This window comes from Astyanax mexicanus, chromosome 17 (assembly GCF_023375975.1).
Source record: "Astyanax mexicanus isolate ESR-SI-001 chromosome 17, AstMex3_surface, whole genome shotgun sequence".
Lineage (NCBI taxonomy): Eukaryota > Metazoa > Chordata > Actinopteri > Characiformes > Acestrorhamphidae > Astyanax > Astyanax mexicanus.
Genome location: NC_064424.1, coordinates 12,776,887 through 12,795,797, shown reverse-complemented (window position 1 = coordinate 12,795,797; position 18,911 = coordinate 12,776,887). Strand labels below are relative to the sequence as shown.

Here is an 18,911-nt window from a genome sequence, read left to right as displayed (position 1 = left end):
CTGGTCTGACCTTGTTTAATCATACTTTTCATTTAATTTTCATATCCAAATTCCAGCCACTGTTACCATAGACAGGACAGGTTTGAGTTATGGATTCTCTCAGTGTTCTCTCAGTTTCTCCTCACACAGTCAGCTTGGTCTGTGAAGGATTTCTATAAAGCTGCTTTGTGACATCAATTGTAAAAAGCATCAAACAAATAAAATTGAATTGGTGTGTTTATATAATGATACAGGCAGGGGAAAATAGAGCAGGTGGGAGGAGAGGTGTGCCTGAAAGCTGGGATCTGGGTCAGAAGAACCAATTTTGTTTTCCTAATGAATTTTTTGTGAAAGCAATATGTAAAGTAGAAGTTCCTTTCAAATGCTTAAAAAACCTAACCTGGTGTTAAGGGTCTTCACATTCACACATACTTATTATAACAATGCTTCTTTTTGAAAATCAGTGTTTTTATGGCATTGCATTAAGAACCATTCAAAGCACTGTTTATCTTTTCTAGAGTATCGGTCACATGGTTTTTTTTTTGTTGGTCATATTTGAGATACATTTCTGGGTTTTGCCAATTGTCAATGACTAATTATTCTGCGAAAAAGCTTGGAATTTATGTAGCACTAACCACACCCATCTCAGCCTGCTTAGCTTAGCTTAGTTTAGCTTAGCTGAGCCAGGCTGTCCTATCACATTATACTTCTCAATAGGTGCTACTGAGTGGTTCTGTGTATTCACACACCCACAGATTTTAATGTTTTCACATGTTTCTTGTGATATTTCTGTTTTTATCTGGTTATTATACAATCTGAGCTTACTGTCAAGGCAATACAAATTGACTACCTAGCTAGCTACTACTACCTTTTTCAACAATAGAAAAATTACACATAAAACTTACAAATAGCATATCTACATTTTATTAAAACAGCTTGATGTATGGGTATTTCATTAGCTTAGTCACCCAGCTAACAAGTTAGCAAGTTAGCACACATTACACCACTAGAGAACTCAAAAATAGCATATCTGCTTCTTTTTAAACAGATGGCTATATGGTTATTTTGCCATAGCTACAGTGTAATTCAATTTCCAGCATTGCTAAGGGATATGAATTAAATAAATGTCAAAATCTCTCCTTTGAGGATTCCCATAATGTTTGATTTGGTAAGTGAATGACAAAATAAGTAGTCAGGCAAATAGAGAATAATTAAAAATGAGAATGCTTTATTAACTGCAGTGAAGTGAACAATGTTTTTTCGCACTATTTGGGCTGGTTAAAAAGGACTCTGGTTTGTTTGTACCCTTGTATATGTCACAAATATATGCCACTGGTCTGCAACACAGGACCTTCTTGCTTGCACAGGGCACCAGACAACACTGACCAATCAGAGTAGACAACGGTATTGAATGTTTTGTTAGTGCCCTTTTTTATTGCGTTTTGGTTTGTGCCTATGTGAAATCAAACCAATTCGAAAGGGGAAATGCTCCAAGTAAACAAACTCATCAACTAATTCAGACCAGAGAAACCACCTACAGGTGTGAAAAAACGCCCAAAAATTATATGTCATCTAAAGTAAGTATACTAAAAATGGAGCTTAAGTTAACTATATGAAAGATTAGAATAAGCAGTAAGGAATTCTAAACATGCCACAATCCTACACTCCTGATCATATTGCAAACAGTGGGTGTGCCGCATGTTTCTCACCTAATCTAAAAATGAGCTTTGATTGTGCTCAAAACCATTTGCATTTGAGACCTTTCCTAAACAAGAGGCAGTGCAAAGGAAAGGAGACAGTAATTAATGGTGTCTGTTTAGAACAGAGAGAGGAAAGCAGGAAGGTATTCCAGCCCATTGGAGCTCAACTCCTCTAATCCGGTTTAGTGATTTGCATGGGAGCAAATCCATCTAATCAGAGGATACAGTCGGTGCGAAAATGAGAGTGAGAGAATTGGAGGATCCATGCGGTTACATTCCAGAGAGAGATAAATAAACACCATGAAAGGCGGCAATGAAAAATAGGAAAATGGGAAAGGTTGTGTAGTGAAGCGTGATTCTACTCGCAGGTCTGTGGGGAGCAAAGGAGGCAGGTGTCCATATCCCTGGCTTTGTGCGTTCAGGAGATAAGAGGCCAATATAAATCATACCTCAACTCTGATATGACAAACAGCAGCTGTCTACAGAGCTTACAGTGCAGCTGAGCAGTGGAACGGAGAAGTCTCTATAACAGTGGACTGAATATAATTCTGGCAACGAAGAGAAGATTTTAAATCAAAGCTCTGCTTCTGATCTATCGAGCCTTGAACTGGAAATAATAACAGGGTCTCTGTTGTCTAGCGTCGTATGGGCTGCGTTATGTGGCAATAACGCCATAAACCCCCAATTTTGTGTTAAACAACATACTGATTTCACAATGATGCAAAGAAAATGTATAAATCAACACTGGCCACAGGGCCTAACAAGCCAATGAGGACAGAAATAGGTATATCGCGTCTACATTGTATTTGTAATGAATAACACTGCTTCTTATAGGATTTTTTAGCAGTGGCAGCAGACCCACACTCTCATCAAACCACCCCAGCTTAGAGAGCTGGTTATTTTTACACTACCTTTTCACAAATTGGGTGTTTATAAGATGAAATGTAAGAGCTGCACAGGGTTAGGATATCAGACTCTCTGCCTCTACCTCTCTGCCTCTCTTTCTCTACGTAAACTTCACTCACATGTGAAGAATAACTGAACATTTTACTTTGATTATAATTAATGATTGATCAATGTATTTAATGACAGACAGTTCTCCTCCATGTTGCTTCCATGTCACAAACTGGATGGGTGGAGTCATGTGACTATACACTGGAAAAGGTACAGAAGTTTATTTAAAGACTGAACATAATTTTGAAAAAAATTGTCCAGCTCTAAAAACAGCTAGTTCAGCTGTAATATTACTATTTTGTTTTGTCACATTTTGGCCTGTCTCTTTTTCTGTCAGTGCTCTGTTTTGGTCGGTTTTGCTTTTTATCTTCTTCCCTCTTTTTTCTCCACCCTAGCCCCACTTTGTCATTTAGCTCTAGTCTAGTCAGTTACTACTGCTATTGAAAGATTACACTTCCTGGACAAGCTGAGCGTCCTGATTCTGGTCCTTTACTCTGTTCTGGTTGCAAATTTAACAATACGGCAGGTAACTTTAGCTCCATTTCTAATGAGCAAAAGAGAATGGATCCAGAGCATTGAATCAAACCAAACCAATGACATTGACCAAAAAAAACAACAACCTGAAACAATATGCATCCAGTTTTAACGAAGAGAGAATTGTAAATGTCTGCATTCATAAAGGCCAGTGTTTACTTCTTCTTAATATTGTATTAATGAAATTATATATGTACTATATATACACACACCCTATCATTCACATCTGCCAAGGAACTATATAATAAGTATATTGTGGACTCCTTCTACTTCCTCTACATTAATGATAAACTGTTTATATTAATCTAAGTAGAGGGATAAGAAAAAGCACATAAAGTACACCGCATTTACTATGTCTTATCTTATTATGGGAATTAAGAAATTGTCCCATTTATTACATTTTGACATTTTATACTTGTATTACATCTTAAGGTATTGTCTGAATAGACTACATTGTACAAAACCTATGGCATATCCATTTTATGAATAGATATGAGAAGCAATATGTTGTCGTAAGGGTGTCAATTTACGTCACCTTGTCGGTTACCTTAACTTTACAATTTATGAAGTCTGACAGCCTCCATGACCGGTTTTCCAAATTATAAAAAAATGCATCAGTCCTTTTAGGCTGCACAGATGGCACAGCAAACAGCAAAGGAAGTGCAACAGTAATTAATCCACTCAGACACACTGCTCTATTTGGCGACTTTCTTCATGATATAACAGAGAGGTTCCAGACTGCAGTTCTGGAGGTGCAGTTGGCTGGCATTTAGACAAAACAGATGCATTAGCAAAATAATTTAGCCAATCTGTGCTAGTGTGCAAAGAGGGACCACAGAAGGCTTGACAGATGGAGTTACAAACGATATATGTCAGCATCACATTAAGACATAAAATCACATTATGTTCTAATTATGTTTTAAGAAAAGGCAATACGCTCCTAAAGACCACAGTAAGAAATGTAGCTGCTTTTATTTTTTATTTTAAATAGTTTTTACAGTACTAGAACTGCAAGGTCTTTGTAGAGGCCTTAGCAGAGAAGCACACGCTGTATTACTTGTGACTTCTTCGGGCCTAAAATTGCATGAGATTGAATGTACCAGCCCTCAACTCTCCAATGCCACATAAAACGTTCTGTAGCCCAGGGCTTAATGGCCCAGCCCTTAATGGCCCAGCCCAGAAGAATCTTGCCCATATAATTTTTTAGCTTTTATTTATTTTACTTGAAATGTACAGTTTGTAACAATTTATTATAAATAAAAAATATAACACTTCCTTATCTGTAATTAAGGTCAACTTGAAACTCCACTGTAAAAAAACTATTAAACTCCACTGTATCCATTTCACAGGGAAGAAAGTTTCAAGTGACTTTAAAGAAGCCAAAAACACACTCATTCATATTGTTGTTATTTTGATAATCAGTAAAACTGAGGATCTCTATCCAATGCCTTAGGTTTTCCTAAACACACTCCTTAATGAAAGCAAGCTCTAACCACACCCTCAACCAAGAGATGCTGTTTCCATGGCTTATGCACTGACACATGCCTTGGGGAATAAAAACAAGCCTAGCTAGGGGCATATAAACCAGTGTTTTTAATAACATATAGAAGTGCAGCTGTATGTCCTTCCATCTGCTGCTGTTCTGTTGGAAATATGGCGTTAATATGGGAAAGAAACTTAAAAAAACTAAAACAAAGCACTGCTTCTTAGATGGAAAGTTATGAATTTATTAGGTGTTCACATTACAAACCTTATTAACCAATGGGTTTTGATTCACGTAACATGCATTTAAATCTGTACCTACAAATATGCATGTGCACACTGATACATTTGTGCATGTGCTTCTGTTGTTTTGCTGTGCTTTCAGTGTTCTAACATTTAGCAATGGTTACTCTGAACAAGTTGCAAGCATAATATGTAGCTTATATTCAGAATTCAGATTCTGGCACAGAGTCAGAATTTAGCACATCATCTGGGCTATTGACTAACAGGCAAAAAGAATCAAATGTTACATGTCTACCCAGTCCTTACAAAAAAATAAAACAAATGTGTTACATTAAGGCAAAAATCTTATTCGATTCACTTAAGCCTGATAATATGAACACAGTGTAGCAAAACATTCACAGTAAGCTTTCAGTGTATCTATTTAGAATTAAATTGATGTACTGTTACTTCTGTAAATCCCAATATCATTTAAACATGCTACCAAGTTGTCAAGTTGTCTAGCAGACTAAGGTGTCTGTTACCTGATATATTGAACCTGATTAGCTGCACATTCCTCTAAGCATACTGGCTACGTAGTGATGCTGCATCAGCAGCAGTTCAAAAAAAGATGTTGGTTGACTTCACATGTATCGGAGGAAGCATGTCCTTGTCTTCACCCTTCTAGTGTTTAGGGCATTGCTAGAAATAGGGGAGTCCTAGTGAGGGGGATGAGTATTTGGCCTTCCAAATTTGGGAGAAAATGGGATGAAATTAGAAATATATATTTTTAAATGTGATAATGTTTCTTGATAATAGGAATAATTGTGCCATCTTTGAACACTTAATTTGACAAAGTTTTAAGTTGTTTAACCACTCTTTTTATTCAAAGTATAGCTTAGAATTAAAGAACTTTCATCACACTGTGTGGCCATGTGGAGTCATCTGTGTAATTCTTTTTTCATTGTTTAATTCATCAATCCCAGCCTGGTCAAAACCCAAGCTATATCCATGAAAACTGAGGTCAGTTGGAATAAACTAGATTCCCAGAGCCACATTCACTGTGGGTAATTTCTCTTCACGGCCTAAAATAGTACTTCAGTATTTTGTTGTCATTACTGCAGATCTGGCAAATCATTATTTACAGTATTTTAAGTCCTTCAGCTGATGCACAGATAATGATCAGTCATCATCTTTATCACCATTATCTGTTATTTTATGTACTGTTGCTGTAAACCGCATTAAATTTGTGGTGTGTGGAAAATTATGTCGGCATGTGTACGAGTGGTTTAGTACAAACAGCGAACAGCGACAGTGTGTGATGCCATTTATAGCAAAGAAATTAAATAAATAAATCGGTGGAAGCATGGGGGTGCATGAGAAACAGGCCGGATTAAGGAAATCTGACACATTTACTGATCCTTAGACACTATTGTGAAAGGCAGTATTTTCAGGCGTCACATAATAAAAGCTTAAAGGTATGCGGTGTGTAGGTGTTATATAAGGATTTATGCATGTCTTTAAATACAGTGATGGAGAGCCTGCCTGCCACCTGTTACCTAACAATACTTAGCACTGCAAGGATAGACAACCTGGTGCTACTAAATATAGCTGATCCTTAAGACCACTACAGGTGCCATTATTCACACTGTGTTATAAACTCCTCTGTGGTGGAAGCTGCAAGTGAACAAGATGTGATAGCTGTCTTTGGCTGTGTTAGTGTTGTTTGGAGAGTTTGGAAATAATGTATATATACATTGTATGTATACAAAAAAGGACATTTCAAATAATTCTCATTTTCTTCCAGAGGCCAATTGTATTAGAAATATAATTTATTTTGCACCAACTTTGATACACAATGGTAATTAAAACCCCTTAACAGACCTAGGCCTGTATAGGGGCTAGAGGTGTAGGTGATTCCAAATCCTTTTTCTCTGAAGTAAAAAGCTAAAGCTAAGTTATTTACATTCTGAAACTTTGAGGTTATTGGTACACGGCATGTATACTGTCTTTTCTTAATAAATAATACATTAAATAATTTCAGATACGTTTTAAGAGGAATCAACCCTAAATACTGCATGTTTGAGAAAACATAAAGACATTAAATCTAGCCAACTGTAACAAAACAAAAAGTTTAAAGGACCTGTTTAATTTGATCACCGATTGTATGATTTTTATTTAATATATTTTGACAGTTGCAGATTGACTTCAAATTTGCACAATATTTTCTATTGCAATCACAATTAAGATTTTCAGCAGTGTTTATTTTTAAACCTTATGAAACCTTTATATGTGGTGCTTAACCCTAGAATGCTAACGCCAGAAGATTTTCACCCACACAATTGTTTCATGGGATTTTCATATATTTTCATTATTGCTGTCTGAGTTGCAACGAGTTACACTCGTTGATGTCATTAATGTTATGGTTGATGCCCTCCTCCATCTATGTTTTTTTTTTTTTCAAGAGGCATGCCTTCAGGTGATTTTCTTCCTATGTTAGTGATACAGAGTAACATATTTTATGGGTGTCATTTACCTGATGTTAGTGTTTGTGTGTTTAAATCAGGCACTCACATATCCCAGGAATGTGTGGACCAAAGACCAAGTTCCCAGCAGCATTTTTTTTTTGTTAGGACATTGCCTGTTAAGGATGACCTGATTTTCCAATATTTTTTCTGTTTTTTTATAGGTCATCCGAGGTACCTTTTTTATTTTATGTACTGTTATATGTTGTAAAATTAAAGAAGGGTTCCAAAACTTGTCATACAGTGTATACCCAACGTTAGTGATGGTATTACTAATGTTAACGGTAGTATTCTAGGGTTAAATAGAAATCCCTTAAGATATATAGGATGTAGGCATGTATTATCAGGCAGAAAATTGACTAAAATGCCTGGGTGTTAAGAGTTAAGCATATTGTGGATTAACTTTCTGAATAAACCTACAGAAATCTGTACCACAGTGACAGTTTTTCCAATATTTTTCAGCCATCATTTTTACATTACTAGTTTCCAGTGCTATGCTTGCTTCCAACATGTGTTCTGGTTAATAGGCTGAAGCTGCAGACAGAAAATAAACATGTGAACTGGGCTGCAATGTCAGCCACTGAACACAGCTAACATAAATGTGCATCCGTGCGGTCAGTAATAATGTATGTATGTTAGTTAACTAGCAGCGTGTGTGTACGCAGGAAAGCAGCAGACTGTGTACACACATGAACATCATCGAAATGATGGCGGGATGGCATTAAGGGGTCGATTTGAGCAGATTTTATTCGTTTAAGCTCTTCTCGACACTGGTTTACACACATTTAACTGCTTCTACGGTACGAATTTGAACGGCTATAACAGCAAACATACAACTACTGGTACACTAATAGCATCTGAGAGACGTTTAATTAGGGGATAAACGTCTTTCCAACATTAGGATGAACTAGAAGGTGTGCAAATGCCTCGTGTGTGAATGTGTGTGTGTTTTTGTGTACAAAGCTTCTGGGCTAAACGACGGTGAGGCTCGAGTTGTAGTTAGTATTACTCGAACAGTCCGTTCCACCTTAAATGTATATCTCGCGCCTGCTCTCACAATATCGACCAGCATCGTTAACTGACACACGTTTTAAGGCGGAAATGTCAGTCTTTGCCTTCCACCGTTTATTCAAATGTTTTTGGACTCTAATATTTAGACTAAAGCTTGTAAACACAGCTCTATAAGCCAAAGGCGTTTTCAGTTTAAAATGTAGCACATCACTGCTGAACTCTAGTTTGAATGTTCCGTTCCACCTTAAATGCAGTTCTGGCGCCTGTTCACGCAGCGTAACAACAACAATAACAACGTCGTTAGAGAGCTAACTACTGCCACTCGGTTTAAGGTGGAACTGAAGCACCGAAATGAAAAGCCAACTTCTGTTCGTAATGTTGTATTACACAGTTAAACGGATGTATAAACGGTATGAAATATAGAACATGCTCAGATTAAGCTTGTCAAGCTGTTAACCTAGTTTTTTACCTTTTATATGTTATGCTTTGTTTGGTTTTGATGGTTTAGCTATAGCTTAGCTAGATCAGCCTGACAAAGCTGAACATCAGCTTGACCAGCATCTTTAAGTTAATCACCAAGATTATGATCAGTTTAGCCTAGTTCTTTTAACTACCTTCATATGGTATGCTTTGGTTTTGGTGGTTTAGCTATATAATTAGCTAGATCAGTCTAACCAAGCTATACATCAGCTTGACCAGCATCTCTAAGCTGATCACCAAAATTATGATCAGCAAGACCAAGCTGGATGACCAATTTAACTTACGTTAGTTATTTTATTAACTTTATATGGTATGTTTTGTGTTTGGTTTTAGCTATAGCTAGATCAGCTTGACCAAGCTAGACATCAGTTGGACCCAAGTGGTTGATCAGCTTGACCAGCATCTTCAAGCTGATCACAAAGCTCATGAGGAGAAAAAACAACCTTGTTATCCAGTTTAACCTAGTCATTTAACTAGCTAACTTTATATGATATGTTTTTGTTTTGATTGTTTAGCTATAGCTAGATCATTCTGACCAAGCAAGAAATCAGCTTGACCATGCAGCATCTCCAAGCTGATCACCAAGATCATGAGCAGGCAAACGAAGCTGGTTCACCAGTTTAGCCTAGTCCTTTAACTAACTAACTTTATATGGTGTGATTTGTTTTTGTTTGGTTTTGATGGTTTATCCAGAGCTAGATCAGCTTGACCACGCTAGACATCAGTTGGACCATAGTGTTTGATCAGCTTGCAGCATCTCCAGGCTCATCAGCAAGATCATGAGCAGATAAACCAAGCTGGTACTAACTTTATGTGGTATGTTTTTGTTTGGTTTGCATAGTTTAGCTATAGGTTAGCTAGATCAGCCTGACCAAGCTAGACATCAGTTTGATGAAGCATCAGTGACCATGAAACATCTCCAAGCTGGCTTGACGATCATGAGCAGCAAGACCTTGAAGTTGGTTGAACAGCTCTTCAACCACTTTGACCATCTGAAACGAGCAAAAGCTGGATTTTTAAGCGGGGCATCCATCAACGAGATATTCAGCACTTACTTTCAGTGATCTTCTGTAGCCCCAGCACATCCTCGGGGGTTATTATCGTGTTGGCGAGCAGCTCCTCCTCTGTGGTAACGGGGACCCCCACGTCCGTCGTGTTGCAGCCCTTCTTGACTTTCATCGCCTCGGCTGAAGTGGGCTTGGGCTTGCCTCCTCCGCGGACACTGTGGCTGCTGGTGGTGCTGTTGTTGCTAACGCTGCTGCCGCTGCTGCTAGTGCCGGGATTAACGCCGCCGGACTTGTTAGAGCTGGATGGGTCCTGGCTGTTGCCTGTGCTGGTACAAGAATAGCTCATTATCCGTCCCCCTCCTCCCCCCTGGCCCCTCCGTCGAGCAAAGCAAGACACAAAACAGTCACCCTCCCTCACCCGAAGGGCTTATTTAAATCCTTTCTTCCTTTCCTTTCCTTTCTCCAGCCAGGCTCGCTGCTCTCCGCCTCAGCACATTCACACTCCGTCTCCTCGCCTGCCCGACAGGCCACGCTGAGGCTTGGGAGGGGGGACCACAGTGGAGATGAGGAGGGGAGTGGAGGCTGGGGATGATGGGAGGAAGGGAGGGGGTCGCTGGGGCTGCGTTCTCCGTCTCTGGAAGAAAAAAGTCTGATCGCATCCTGTTGGCTGTACTGTAGATCTTCTAGATGCTCATATCTCGCTGTAGTAACTAGTTAAGTGACTAACGTTCCCACTGGACATGAACTACTAATTAAAACCACCCAGTCATATGCAAACAGCAAACCCAGCCACAGAGCATGTCCCAAACAAGCTGCTTTTTATTTTCTCATCTAAGCAGTAACTTTATTGCTGCTCATTACTTCATCTGTAGGACCACTAAGTGTTCTCATCGCTGCTGAAACTGCTGAGATTTAGTGTAAATTCTAAGCTGAGCCAAAGGTGTTGCCATGTGGGTCAACCAGACCTCACTCTTCCTGTACCAGTTTCCTCCAGTTTCCAAGAGTCTTTTTTTTAAAGGATGATCTTACCACTCTCTGGGTTCTCTGTAATTTCTCTAAAGAAAAGACTTATAATTTTAATAGTTAGAGTTATCTGTGTTTCTGGTATTCTTGTTATTATAATGAAAGTCTGAATGTGCTGTGTGTAAGTGTGTAAATACTGCAGTAGTGAGCGTAGTAAACTACACTGTTCCAATACTACTTTACAAAGGCTTTGCAAATTAGCTTTTTTTCCATTTCCAAAGCTCAGTTTGTTACCATTGCTGCTTACCAGATAAAAGTTGTTAATCAATCAATCATTTCCTAAAAATCAACCCCTCTTTTTTATTAAAATTTTTGTACACTGAATTTTCTACTATTTTTGGTTACTGGCTGGATCTGAAGAGCTTAAATGGCAAAAATAAAAGGGAAAAAATAGAATGTGTTTATAGTGTATAAGAAGATGTATAACAGTTTTAATAGTTAATAATATTTCATCTCTTTTTTGAAGGGGGGTCTTTTCCCTGAGCATTTACATTTATGAATGTACAACTTGGCCATAAAAGTATGTGTATATTAATTTCTGCCATACACCAAATAAAGTGTGTTCCCAAAATAAACAATGAACAAAACCTTTTTTATCAATTTTCTGAACAATAAAGACACTTAGGTTGCAGCAAACAACAGGTGAGTTCACTACTATATAGGGCTTTGGGTTTTGGTTGTGAGAGAATTAACCAGGAGGGGGCGCCACTGTTCAAAAAAGGATATCACCTTTTTAACAAGTGCCAACAAATGGAATTGCCTGATGTTAACAACAATGGCTTGTTAATTGTTGATGACAACAAAACATACTGTTCCTATTAAAGATTTAAGAATCGTTGGACCAAGTGTAATCCAGTCCCCATTATCTACTTAATTCAGAAAACAGAAAATCGCCAATAAAGTTCGTTTTCCAGATCCAGATGACAGATGCCTTAGCCAGGACACAGACATACCCTGCTTGTAGGGTTTGTAAATGTGTTGATCAGTTGAATCAGGGGTGTTGGGGGAAGAGAAAGCAGTACATGTGCAGGGCAGGGTGCCTCCAGGACCAGGGTTCATAAACATATAGAGTTATATGTTTAGATATAGAGTTAACCCAGTCCACAATTATGAAACAGTATAAACTTTATTCATATAGCACATTTTCAAAAGATTCACAGCTTCACAGATATGCGGTAGCCTACCAGGAAAGGGAATCAGACAAAACATTGAACATATAACACAGAACCCCCAGTAAGCAACAGAGGCAACGAAAAACATTGTTCACTACTATCTTTGAGGTATCTTTTGGATTCTAGCCTATACAACATAGCTGAACAATTGAAACTCTTATGTAGCTCTCTCTGGAAATTGTCAAGGAAATGTTCCAAAAATGTAGCGATAAATACATATTATTAAGTGGTTTACATAAAATAATAACAATGCATTTTGTCACCAACATAAATAATGAGTAAAATGAGTGTTTAAGTAAATGTGGCACTTTTATATTTACATCAGTGATGTACATATGAATGTAATCACTCTCCTGTTTTACTTCAGAATATCTTGTTAATCTGTTTTTGCTTCCCCATTTTATCCAACAAATTCCTGCTGGGATATTTTCATACCAAAAGTTATGTAAGTATTTAAGTATTCATCATGACTCCAGAATCTGATGTCTACTTAAAAAGAGTTGTTCAAAAGACCAGTTTTGTGCCAAACTAAATACCTTTGCAGTTTAGTTCAAAACTAGGATTAATTCATGTCTAGTCTATTTCCAGATTCAGACACAGTCTTAACCTAGATTAAATGCAAAGTCTGAGAATGGATATGTCAAATATAGTCACAGTGCAGTTACCCAATTTCTCCATATTGAAACATATAACATTTGTCTGGTTAAAATTTGGACTTTAATTGTAAATCATATTCTTATTTCAACTACATTTAAAATAGATACAGAAAAAAAAACACACAAAAAGTGAAAGACCACTTTTGTGCCACTCATTGAGCTCACACAATAGTCCAGTGCGTGACTATAGAGCTCATTACATTGAGTAGCTCAATGGCCTTCGTTATACTGGTGCCATAAAAGAAATGAAGGGTGTCGCTATATCAGAGCCATGGCACGGGGAAGAGTGTTTGTAGAGATGGAGATGAACTGAGTGAGTGTTTGAGAATGAAAAGAGGGACCATGGGTCTGTCTGTGGGACACACACACACAGACACACACACACAGTTATTTCATCTCACAGGCCTGCTGACTTGGCTACCCTCTTTGTCATCGGCGTGTGGCTGCTCTCATCAGCAGAAATGTTCACACACACACACATGCAGACATTTTAAACACACTCAAAGCTACATTTGAACACACACACATACATCCAGTACCTTACACACAAAAACTCACACACACACATACACCTTTCCCTTTCTGAACATTCTGTGGGCTGAGCGATGTGCTGACTGCAGTGAACAGTACATGTACAGCTATTGTTCACACACGACAGCTAGCTGGGTTAAGATTGAGGTTTTGAGGGTCAATCAAATCTCTTTATACATTAGGACACACACTAGATATATAATTATAGGAGACATGTCCTATGTATTGTATGATATCACATCATTAAAGCTAACCTACATAATTGTGTTATTTCTTTTACTTAATACTATTTTTATTCATATTATTGAAGCAAAAATACGTATTACATTGGTGTAGATGTTTCACACATTTAAACTGCTTCACGTGTTCAACTTTAATTTTTAGTCACATTCAAATACATTTGTAGGTAAAAAAAAATAAGTGTAATTTAATTCATATTCATATATCATTCAAAATTCAATAACCCCAAAATGGAAACAGTGTAGAATAAGTAAAACATGTTTTATCTAATAAATAAATGTTAATATAATGGATAATTTTTGATGAATTCAGTTCAAAATTAAAGTCCGAATTAAGTGTTCACGTCATTAAAAGATACACAGATTTTATTACATGGTTTATAATATAATAGTGAGGACATATTCTGCCTCCCACATAAATATATTTTTGTTATTTTATGTAATTGCTTTTCCTGCATTAATATAATATTACAATCTTTAGCTGGTGATCCAGACAATGTTTTAAAGTTGAGTACAATGAAAAAACTTGTTGTTTCTTGTTTGTTTCTCTTAGCTACACTACGTCCTAAATAATTTTTATAACACTATGAAAAAGGTACAGACAGTTTGTCCTATTGAAGAATAAAAAAGAACAGAAATATCTGCCCACATATGACAATGGTCCTGAAACCGCCTTTGTACAATTAACATATTGTAAAGAGTGCAAATACTTTGTGAAAAAAAGTACATTGTTTGGATTTAAAAAAATGACATTTGAATAATTTTGTTAAACGTTAAACAATAAGTGTAATTAGACAGTAAATAACTCGAGTAAACACTATGATATGTTCTTAATATGTTAAAGAACAGGGATCAGAACCTGAAGGTTTGAATTTCCAGGTTACATCAGGTGAAAAGAGACCCACATGAATAGTGAAGTGTGAAGGCCAGTTATGGTATGGCTCCATGGGCAGTGATGTTTTCAATGGGCGGAGCTAGTTTCATTGTGAGGAGTGAGGTGGGAGAATGAAAGGCCCACAGCTCAGCCTAGAGACAAAAGGGTGCCAAAGCAAAGTGCTGACGACAGCCCAGGTCCACAAGCCACGGAACCCCATTCACCTCAGTCCTGTATAAATAGACCCACACACGCCTGGCCAGGAGACCACTTGGTGGGAATTCCCCCCAGCGCACACAGCTCTTTCCTTGGGGTAAGTCTTTCAAGCACTGAGTCTCGTGCCAGACTCGCCTTCCAGTGAATTGGCCACATGACATAAAAGCTTCATCTGTACTCATAAAAAAATAAAGGTGCAGAGAGGGGTTATTTGGAGTGATGCCACAGAAGAACTACACTGGATTCCTAAAAGACCTTTCAGTTGAGTGGTTTCAGAATCATCCACTCAAAAGTTCTTTGGGGAACTAAAAGTGTTTCATTTATGGCATCACTTTAAATAATCTAAATTAATAGATAAACAAATGTTAGCAATTTTAACTGATTGTTTCCAAATGGCAGTGGATATTGTAATTGTAATTGCAATTAATTATTTGAATCGTGGCATTTGCAAATTACATGTGTGAAAGTGATTCAGGTACAAATTTCATTGGAAAATTTATGAAGATACCTGTGTGTAAGATTTGTGAAAAGATGTGCCCAAACGTGATACCAAGATGCTTCTCAAAGTCTTCCACTTCTTGCTTACAGGTCAATTAGTGCTGAGATATAAGACATGGCTTCGACAACCCAGATGAACATGCCCATGGGACCATGGAAGGTAAAAAGACTCCTCCTGCTCCTGGGCCTTCCTGGCTTAAGGACAATTTGACAACAACACCAAATCCATATTTTATTTCATTCAGTGCCGTCAGTCCAAAAGGCTACTGCCAGCCAACAGAATTCATTCTTGGAGGTGGAGTTGTTCCTTTTCTCATGACAAGAACGTATGGTTACATGCATCTGTGTTTTCCATCAGATCACCGTTTATGACCAGGAGTGGTACCAGGGAAGATGGTGGGAGTTCACTTCTTGCTGCAAGAATGTCATGGAGTACGGCCTGGAGAACATCCGCTCCCTGAAGGTGGAATGTGGAGCGTAAGTAGCTTCATTCATATTAGGTTTGTTAAAAAACAAGAAAGCAAGCTAACAAACTGGCCAATTTACTAAAACAATCTTTCAGTTGATAGATAGTACACAGAAAAATTCTGGACTTTGAAAGTCTAGAGTTACAGAAAAATGTGTGAAAGTGTATATTCTCTAGTGTGTATAGGGCTAATTCTCTAGGTTAGACTGCAACTTGAGATCAGGGGTACTCTTTGGTGGCGTATTATGTGTTGGGGAACGTGATTCAACTCTCCTGCTGTTGATTTTCCTTTACTTCTTTGTTGCAAGATTACCCCATATTTTAAGTAATTATTTGCTAAATTCCCCACAACCCTTACTCACCATCGGTGTATAACCTGCCAGAGTTACTTTCCCCTGGGTATTCAGTTATATTTTCTATTGAATGCCTTGCCAGATTGTTGTTGTAGGCCATAAGAGCAAGTTACCATTTCCTTTACTGCAAAGGTACAGATGCATGACTGCAGAAAAAATGACGCTGTGGTTCCATTTTCATCCGTAGTATAAAAGTGAAGCCAAAAATTTCACCTCTATTGTTGATTATGTAACCAGAGTCTGTGCAATAGAGACCAGAGGAACAGCCAGGCTAACCCACTTCTCCCAGGTCAAGCGTCTCAGACCACCCAAAGCGAGTTTACAGTGCAGCCTGAATGCATTTATTTTATTACAAAATGGTTTAAATTTCGATCTAATTACAGTACCAGAGTTAAGCTCATAGGGCACTTATCAATTGGGCAATGGTTCATGGTATCTACGTAGACAAATATTGTAAGCACTGTACCAAAATTGAGTCTTCATTTTCACACTCATCCTTTTCCTTCTACATCATTCTTCATGTTATTCTTTGTTCTTTCTGCACCCAGCTGGGTGGGTTATGAGCATTCCAGCTACAATGGCCAACAGTTTGTCCTGGAGAAGGGAGACTACCCTTGCTTTGAGGCCTACATGGGAAGCCATGGCTATCGTGTTGAGAGGATGATGTCTTTCCGCCCCATCTATTCCGCTGTAAGTGATGTAACAGAACTAATCCAGCATATAGGGAATATAGACAGAGTCTGCCTGAAAATTATATTGATAATTTTGGACTAAAGCAGCAAATGGACCTTTAATCAGTAGTAAGCACATATAGTGAGCAAATGGCCTACTATTTCTCTTCCTGTTCAACCAGAACCACAAGGAGAGCCGCATGTGTGTGTGGGAGTGCGAGAACATGATGGGCAGACAGTGGGACCTGTGTGATGACTACCCCTCCCTGCAGGGTATGGGCTGGCACAACAACGAGATTGGCTCCATGCAGGTCCAGTGTGGCGCGTAAGTACCTTCCGTGTTAGCTTCACTGTAAGACACAGTAACACATTTCATAACAGATAATAATCTCACATGTCTATTTTTTTTAGTAGAAAGTATCACCCCTTACAACATGTTATTAACATTATCAGCATAGTTTGATATGCTTAAGGGGCTATAAAGGTCATGATATTTGAATGTAATGATGATTACCCTAAAACAGTATGTGTTATGACACATTATATGTCCACATGGACGCCCCATCTAATAAATGCATTCAGCTACTTTAACCCTTTCAGGCACACATAGACAATATATTGCAAAATGTCAGAAAATGACAGATCTAGACAAATGACAAACTATTTAACTGCCACTGAATTGGGTTGTGATTTTTAGGTGCAGGGTTCCTCTGTGGAGTAACCACTGTTCAAGTGAATTTCACTATCATTTCCTTTTTTATTTAAAAAAAAGCAGGCTCATAATATGCTCATAAATTGTCCACTGGGCTGGTCACAACATCAATGTTAACAGGGCCTGATCCAGCTTTGCAGCAAAGCTACAGTTTTTACATCACTTCCTGTGTGCTACATGTTAACTGACCTGGGAAAACATTCAACAATTTCAGAAAATAAAGAGATTTCCCCTTTAAACATAATTACAAAATGAAAAAACACCATTGTGTCTTAAAGCATTAAGTTGCACCCACTGCTGACACAAACCCAATGACAGCTGTGGGCAAGAGGGGTATAAGACCCCAGCATTAAGCTGTGTAGCAGTAGATATGTGTTTTCTTAAATGATAGTGCTCCATCCAGTTTATCCAACATCCTGAACTTACTCTCAGCAACACTCTTGTTGGTGAATGCAATCAAATCCTGACAGAAATGCTGTAATTTTTATTTGTAGCAAGCATTCCCTGGACATAAGCAAAAACACACCCTTGATTTTGGAAAAAAATAATGATTGAGTATTTTTTCCAATTAAGTTTTTTTAATTGAGATGATGGAAATAAAATAAAATTAAGGTCTGGTGTTTAATCAGCTGTTACAATGTAGTTTACCTATACTAAAATACAATCTATAATTGGTTTAAATCTGCCTTTTTAGGAGACAAATAGCTCCTCAAACTGATAATGCTCAGAAAAGCTAAACACTTTTATATTTAGACTGCAAATAATCTTATTACAGTTCTTACAAACAGAGTGAAGTTGATTTTGATACTGCATCTACAGTAGCTTACCTAAGTTATAAAATTAAATGTCTTTTGGCTCTGACTGGCTCTGCTTATTTCAATCCCCTGTTCTAGCTGGGTGTGCTACCAGTACCCCGGTTATCGTGGCTACCAGTACATCATGGAGTGTGACTGCCACGGAGGCGAGTACAGACACTACAGGGAGTACGGAACCCACTCCCACACCCCCCAGATCCAGTCCATCCGTAGGATCCAGCACTGAGCAGAACCGTCTGTGTCCTTCCACCCTCCACTGCCCTTCTCCGCCTCCAATCCCTCCACCCCTCCGTAGCCAGCCCTGCAGGACGGGCTCAGGCCCCAGAACTGTTGGCTGACCAACTGGTGCTACATCAATGTAACATGTCCACAGCACTTTTTAACCCACCACCTGAGGAAAGAAGAAAGACAGAACTACAAACAGAGAGAACGACAGGCCGAGAGTGAAATTTGGCAAGTGAAAATCCCGGAAGGTTTGGTGTTGTAGTCTACTGGCTGTCGACCCACGAGACACCTGGGCCGTTGCTCTTCTTTCATTGCGACCATCATTGTCATGGTCAACTTCTGTACAAGACTTGACAAATAAAAAAACAAGCAAAACAGCTAAAAAAAGAAATATTGATTTCAGTCGACATGTGTTGTGGTTTTTTTGTCTCTTAAAGCATTAGCATTTTACCCTAAAACTAGAATTCAGTATGTTATAACAATGTGTTTTGTTTTATTTATTAGCATAGCATAATATCCTCCTTTGGCCTTATCAGTTTTGTATCGCTCTCATGTTTCAGTTTCAGTCT

General features: G+C 38.2%; 2 protein-coding genes across 2 annotated transcripts in view; one reads left to right on the top strand and one right to left on the bottom strand.

Annotated features, from left to right (window-relative positions):
• unc119b (unc-119 homolog b (C. elegans)) overlaps nucleotides 1-10,554 on the bottom strand; it is a 36,929-nt gene extending 26,375 nt beyond the window's left edge. The window contains exon 1 of the mRNA XM_022676130.2: nucleotides 9,940-10,554. Within this exon, the coding sequence (XP_022531851.1) occupies nucleotides 9,940-10,237 (298 nt within the window). The 5' untranslated portion in view covers nucleotides 10,238-10,554. The remainder of the gene's footprint in view (nucleotides 1-9,939) is intronic.
• Nucleotides 10,555-14,275: 3,721 nt separating this feature from the next.
• cryba1b (crystallin, beta A1b) lies at nucleotides 14,276-18,749 on the top strand. Its single transcript, XM_015608708.3, has 6 exons — nucleotides 14,276-14,699; nucleotides 15,191-15,260; nucleotides 15,459-15,577; nucleotides 16,468-16,609; nucleotides 16,773-16,915; nucleotides 18,196-18,749. The coding sequence occupies exons 2-6, from the start codon at nucleotides 15,216-15,218 to the stop codon at nucleotides 18,341-18,343; spliced, it is 597 nt and encodes a 198-aa protein (XP_015464194.2). The 5' UTR covers nucleotides 14,276-14,699; nucleotides 15,191-15,215; the 3' UTR covers nucleotides 18,344-18,749.
• Nucleotides 18,750-18,911: the final 162 nt, after the last annotated feature.